Source organism: Salmo trutta, chromosome 19 (assembly GCF_901001165.1).
Source record: "Salmo trutta chromosome 19, fSalTru1.1, whole genome shotgun sequence".
Classification (NCBI taxonomy): domain Eukaryota; kingdom Metazoa; phylum Chordata; class Actinopteri; order Salmoniformes; family Salmonidae; genus Salmo; species Salmo trutta.
In genome coordinates, this window is record NC_042975.1 from 33,948,775 (window position 1) to 33,956,168 (window position 7,394).

The 7,394-nt window shown below is 43.4% G+C and overlaps 1 protein-coding gene across 1 annotated transcript; it reads left to right on the forward strand.

The window, feature by feature from the left end:
* The first annotated feature begins 6,237 nt into the window (after window positions 1-6,237).
* On the forward strand, window positions 6,238-7,176 carry LOC115153744 (olfactory receptor 146-like). The gene has a single exon (XM_029699329.1). It carries the CDS (start codon window positions 6,238-6,240, stop codon window positions 7,174-7,176), a length of 939 nt encoding a protein of 312 aa, XP_029555189.1.
* Window positions 7,177-7,394: the final 218 nt, after the last annotated feature.

Consider the following 7,394-nt stretch of genomic DNA (forward strand, 5'->3'; position numbering starts at 1 on the left):
CAAGCGTCACGTCTGGAGGAAACCTGGCACCATCCTTACAGTGAACCATGGTGGTGGCAGCATCATGCTGTGGGGATGTTTTTCAGCGGCAGGGACTAGGAGACTAGTTAGGATCGAAGGAAAAATGAACAAAGCAAAGTACAGAGAGATCCTTGATGAAAAATTGCTACAGAGCACTCAGGACCTAAGACTGGGGCGAAGGTTCACCTTCCAGCAAGACAACGACCCTAAACACACAGCCAAGTCTCTGAATGTCCTTGAAAATTGCATGTTTTAGTTTATGTTTTGCCATTGGTGGAGAATCAGGTACTGTCTACTAATGTGGCCAGCTTTTGGGGAGTAACAAGTCATTTATAAATGTTTATAAAGTCTATATAGTGCACACTTTAGATTAGGATCTGCAAAATAGTTTGTCAACCCCATAATGTCCACACCCCCACTGAAATTGAATTAGCATAATAAAAAAATAAAATCATTTTTTTTGTCACATGCGCCGAATACAACAGGTATTACAGTGAAATGCTTACTTACAAGCCCTTAACCAAAAATGCTTTAAGAAGTTTTAAGACAAATACGTGTTAAAAAATAGAAAATAAAAGTAACAAATAATTAAACAGCATCAGTAAAATAACAATAGCGAGGCTATATACAGCGGGTACTGGTACAGAGTCAATGTGCAGAAGCACCGGTTAGTTGAGGTAATTGAGGTTAACAACTTCACCGCATCAAAGGGACGATGGACGGGGCCATGTACCGTCAAATCTTGGGTGAGAACCTCCTTCCCTCAGCCAGGGCATTGAAAATGGGTCGTGGATGGTTATTCCAGCATGACAATGACCCAAAACACATGGCCAAGGCAACAAAGGAGTGGCTCAAGAAGAAGCACATTAAGGTCCTGGAGTGGCCTAGTCAGTCTCCAGACCTTAATCCCATAGAAAATCTGTGGAGGGAGCTGAAGGTTCGAGTTGCCAAACGTCAGCCTCGAAACCTTAGTGGCTTGGAGAAGATCTGCAAAGAGGAGTGGGACAAAATCCCTCTTGAGATGTGTGCAAACCTGGTGGCCAACTACAAGAAACGTCTGACCTCTGTGATTGCCAACAAGGGTTTTGCCACCAAGTACTAAGTCATGTTTTGCAGAGGGGTCAAATACTGATTTCCCTCATTAAAATGCAACATTTTTGACATGCGTTTTTCTGGATGTTGTTGTTGTTATTCTGTCTCTCACTGTTCAAATAAACCTACTATTAAAATTATAGACTGATAATTTCTTTGTAAGTGGGCAAACGTACAAAATCAGCAGGGGATCAAATACTTTTTCCCCCCACTGTATACATACTGATTGAGATTAGTAAGCAAGATAAGTAAACACTATTAAAGAGACATTATTTAAAGTGACCATTTATTAAAGTGGCCAATGATTTCAAGTGTGTGTAGGTAGGCAGCAGCCTCTCTGTGCTAGTGGTGGCTGTTTAACAGTCTGATGGCCTTGAGATAGAAGCTGTTTCTCAGTCTCTCGGTCCCAGCTTTGATGCACCTGTACTGACCTCACGTTCGGGATGATAGCGAGGGGAACAAGTAGTGGCTTGGGTGGTTGTTGTCCATGATTATCTTTTTGGCCTCCCTGTGACACCGGGTGCTGTAGGTGTCCTGCAGACCGCACCACCCTCTGGAGAGCCCTGCGGTTGTGGGCGGTGCAGTTGCCGTACCAGGTGGTGATACAGCCGACAGGGTGCTCCCAATTGTGCATCTGTAAAAGTTTGTGAAGGTTTTATTTGAGAAGCAAAATTTCTGTTTGTCGGTGATGTCCACGCTGAGGAACTTAAAACTTTCCACCTTCTCCACTGGTGTCCCGTCAATGTGGATCGAGGGTGCTCCCTCTGCTGTTTCCTGAAGTCTACAATCATCTTTTTTGTTTTGTTGACATTGAGTGAGAGGTTATTTTCCTGACACCCCACTCCCAGATCCCTCACCTCCTCCCCGTAGGTTGTCTCATCGTTGTTTTTAATGAAGCCTACTACTGTTGTGTCATTTGCAAACTCGATGATTGAGTTGGAGGCGTGCATGTCCACGCAGTCATGGGTGAACAGGGAGTACAGGAGGGGGCTGAGCATGCACCCTTGCGGGGCCTCAGTGTTGAGGATTAGCGAAGTGGGGGTGTTTCCTACCTTCACCACCTGGGGATGGCCCATCAGGAAGTCCAGGACCTAATTGCACAGGGCAGGGTTCAGACATAGGGCCTCGAGCTTAATGATGTGCTTGGAGGGTAATGTGGTGTTGATTGCTGAGCTATAGTCAAATTAACAGCATTCTTACATAGGTATTCCTCTTGTCTAGACGGGATAGGGCAGTGTGCAGTGTGACAGTGATTGCATCGTCTGTGGACCTATTAGGTCGGTAAGCAAATTGGATTGGGTCTAGGGTGACAGGTAAAGTGGAGGTGATATGATCCTTGACTAGTCTCTCAAAGCACTTCATGATGACAGAAGTGAGTGCTACGGGGCGATAATCAATTAGTTCAGTTACCTTTGCATTCTTGGGAACAGGGACAATGGTGGCCATCTTGAAGCATGTGGGGACAGCAGACTGGGATAGGAAGAGATGAAATATGTCCGTAAACACACCAAACAGCTGGCCTGCGCATGCTCTGAGGACGCGGCTAGGGATGTTGTCTGGGCCGGCAACCTTGAGAGGGTTAACACGTTTAAATGTCTTACTCACGTCGGCCACGGAGAAGGGGAGCCCACAGTCATTTGTAGCTGGCTGTGTCGGTGGCACTGTGTTATCCTGAAAGTGGGCAAAGAACGTGTTTAGCTGTATGGGAGCAAGGTGTCTGTGTCAGCGACGTAGCTGGTTTTCCTTTTGTAGTCTGTGATTGTCTGTAGACCTTGCCACATACGTCTCATGTCTGAGCCGTTGAATTGCGATTCCACTGACGTTTTGCCTGTTTGATTTTCTTACGGAGGGAATGACCACTCTGTTTGTATTCTGCCATATTCCCAGTCCCCTTGCCATGGTTAGATGGTTCACGCTTTCAGTTTAGTGTGAATGCTGCCATCTATCCACGGTTTCTGGTTAAGATAGGTTTTAATAGTCACAGTAGGTAGAACATATCCTATGCACTTTTTGATAAACTCAGTAACCGTCTCGGTGTATAGTCAATATTACTCTCCGAAGCTACCCGGAACATATCCCAGTCCGCGTGATCAAAACAAAATTGAAGCATGGATTCCGATTGGTCAGACCAGCGTTGAATAGTCCTTACTTCCTGTTAAAGTTTCTGCCTGTAGGAAGGGAGGAGCAAAAAGGAGTCGTGGTCAGATTTGCCGAAAGGAGGGCGGGGGAGGGCCTTGTATGCATCCTGGAAGTTGGAGTAGCAATGGTCGAGTGTTTTTCCAGCGCGAGTGCTACAATCGATATGCTGATAGAATTTAGGAAGCCTTTTCCTCAAATTTGCTTTGTTAAAATCCCATTCTACATTAAATGCAGCCTCAGGATATATAGTTTCCAGTTTGCATAAAGTCCAGTAAAGTTCCTTGAGGGCTGTCGTGGTATCAGCTTGAGGGGGGATATACATTGTGACAATAACCGATGAGAATTCTCTTGGGAGATAATACGGTCGGCATTTGATTGTGAGGTATTCAAGTTCGGGTGAACAAAAGGACTTGAGTTCCTGTATGCTATTACAATTACACCATGAGTTGTTAATCATGAAACATACACCCCCTTCTTCTTCTTCAAGGAGAGATGTTTAATGCTGTTGGCGTGATGGACTGAGAATCCAGATGGCTGGACCAACTCCGACAGTATATCCCGGGAGAGCCATGTTTCCGTGAAACAGAGTATGTTACAATCCCTGATGTCTCTCTGGAAAGAAACCCTTGCCATGATCTCATCAACCTTGTAATCCAGGGACTGAACATTAGCGAGTAATATCTTCTTGCGGATCAGTGGGACGCCTCGTCAACATCCGGTGAACTTGCAGAGCACGAAATTCAAAATACAAAATTCGTAATATTAAACATTCATGAAAATACAAGTGTCTTACATCGTTTAAAATCATAACTTCTTGTTAATCCAGCCGCTTTGTCAGATTTCAAAAAGTATTTACGGCGAAAGCATATCATGCGATTATCTGAGGACAGCGCCCCGCATACAAAAGTATTACAAACATTTTCCAAACATGCAAAGGCGTCACGAAAGTCAGAAATAGCGATAAAATAAATCACTTACCTTTGAAGATCTTCCTCTGTTTGCAATCCCAAGGGTCCCAGCTACATAACAAATGGTCATTCTGTTCGTTAAAGTCCTTCTTTATATCCCAGAAAAGTCAGTTTAGTTGGTGCACTTGATTCAGTAATCCATCGGTTTCCCTCGTTCAAAATGCATACAAATGAATCCCAAAAGTTACCAATAAACTTCATCCAAACAAGTCAAACAACATTTCTAATCAATCCTCAGGTACCCTAATATGTAAATAAATGAAAAAATTTAAGACGGAGAATAGTATGTTCATTACAGGAGATACATAACGAAGTGCGCACCCTCATCCATGCGCACCACAATACTACAGCCAAAATGGAAGCCACCTAGAAAAACTACAAATTCTAGCTCATTTTTCAAAAAACAAGCCTGAAACTCTTTCTAAAGACTGTTGACATGTACTGGAAGCCATAGGAACTGCAATCTGGGAGGTATTCCATTGATTTTCCCATAGACAGCCCTTTCAATGAGTGCTGAGCGCAACATAAATCATTTCCTTATGGATTCTCCTCTGGTTTTTGCCTTTTGCCTGCCATATCAGTTCTGTTATACTCACAGACATTATTTTAACAGTTTAGGAAACTTAGAGTGTTTTCTATCCAATACTACCAATTATATGTATATCCTAGCTTCTGGGCCTGAGTAACAGGCAGTTTACTTTGGGCACCTCAATCATCCATACTTCCGAATACTGCCCCCTATCCCAAAGAAGATATACTCGGAAGTGGTGGGTGGTGTGCGCGCCTATTAAATCTGACTAGAAGACTGCTCCGACGACCTCATCTCCGCCGGCGTTGTTTTTGGTCGGCCTCTGGAATAAGTTCAATTGCCCTGGGTGGTGCGAACAAAGGATTCGCTTCGGGGAAGTCGTATTCCTTATCGTAATGCTGATAATACTGGTGAGATACCCAATAGTTATTCCCGGCTGTATGTAATAACACAACATTTTATTGGCTAAATATGTAAGAAATACATAATACATATTACCATAACATTCTCAGCATGCACATTTTTAGCTCCTTAAAGCATACGAAAACTGATTGGAATACATCCCCATTATGTTTTTACACAATTTTAGCTGAATAACGTCCCACTTACCTTAAAACCCCCATTACATTTCATTACTTTAATGTTACTTATAAAACTTTTATCCAAAGCAACTTACAGTCAAGTGTGCATACATTTTTACGTATGGTACCACCACCCATACATTACAATAGCTTCATCCTTGACTGGCCTTTTCTTAGCAAGATAACAACTAATTGATTGTCATTCGACCTGCCCTAAATAATGTCATAGCCTTTCTGTTGGTTATAGATTCAGTAAACACCATAAAACCCACATTGGACTGTCTGTAATGGGAGGTACTGTAAACAGACAACAGATGAGTTACAGTACCTGAGAGATGAGACAAACTGAGAGCTTGTTGCTTGGAAACGGTTTGCCTCACAGAGTGCACAGGATGTGCCCCAATGTTAGAGATTCAACCCCTAACCTAATAAAAGGTGGTGGTGTTATTTGACTGGCCTCAGTTGTGGGGTTGTGTGTCAGACCGGGTGAACAGGACACACAGACAGTCCAACTGTCTCTTTCTTTGTCAATGGTAAGAGATGTTAAAATAGTATTACAATATGATCAAATAAGGATATTTGATTTATTGGTGCTGTATCTGGTGTGTTGTTGACTGTGTGGTTGACTGATTCATATTGTCGTATTTTCTCTAGGCTCTCCATAGCCTGTAATACACGCTAAATATTGCTACTGTTCACTACTGTTCCTGCTCCAATTGAGAAGGACTTAGAATCAGCAAAAGAATTGCAGGTCCAATTAGCATTACTTCAGAAACTAGCACAAAACCCCAAATGCTGAACTATCTGTTTCAGTGAAGGTATGCATGGACGGAATCATTGAGGTGAAACAATAGTGTAACGGAGCACATTTCAGTTGGTAATTCAGTCTCGGCTCTCCGACCCACAGATGGAGAACCACACATTCAGCATGGACCTTCTCAAGCTAGAGGGGGTTAAAGTCATCTATCAGTCCACCTTCCCTGCCTTCATCCTCCTCCTTATCATCTACATCTTCACAACGGTGGCCAACATCGGCCTCACAGTGCTCATCTGCATGGAGAGAAGCCTGCACCAGCCCATGTACATCCTCCTTTGCAACATGTCTTTCAACGATGCTCTCAGTATCACCACCATCATACCCCGAGTGCTGTTCGACATTTTAACACCTAGATCAGACAGATATATTACCTACAATGAGTGTTTCACCCAAGCATTCTTGGGTCACTGGTTTGGTTCAAACTTTCATACGATACTGATGATCATGGCTTTTGACAGGTATGTGGCAATCTGCAACCCTCTGCGATATGCCACCATCATGAACAGCAAAATGCTGGTGAAGCTGTGTGTGTTTGCCTGGGTGGTGTCCCTTGTCTTTGTGGCTGTCCTCCTGGGCCTCACCCTCCGCTTGTCACGCTGCAGGTCGGAAATCATCAACCCTTGGTGTGACAATGCCTCATTATTCAAGCTCTCCTGTGAGAGTGTGCTTATAAATAACATTTATGGACTATTTTTCACCGCTATTGTCTTCATCGCCTCCATGGGGAGTGTGGCTCTGACATACATTAGAATCACCATGGTGTGTGTGAGGAGTAAGAGCAAGTCGCTAAACAGCAAAGCCCTGCACACCTGTTTCACACACCTGGCTGTATACCTCATTATGCTGATGACAGGTTTCATCATTGTCTTTCTTCATCGGTACCCAGAGTGGTCAGACCACAGGAAACTTGCATCGATTATGTTTTATGTGGTTCCTCCTGCACTGAACCCCATTATCTATGGGCTGCAGTCCAAAGAAATTCGCAAACTAGTTGTAAATATCTCCCATTGCAAGAAAGTGTCTCCATGAGTTTAACACACATTCTATTGTTCACATACGTACAAAGATACGTATATGTATGTACTGTATGTATAAATTCAATCGTATGCCAAGAGGAGAGAAACATTTACATTATTACTCATAATTTGTCATTTTCATCAGCAATCCTCGACCTTGGTGGGAGTCAAGCACCAGTGTGGTTTACTGAGGCTGAGGGTGAATAGGATGAACTGTTCCCTTTGTGTCCT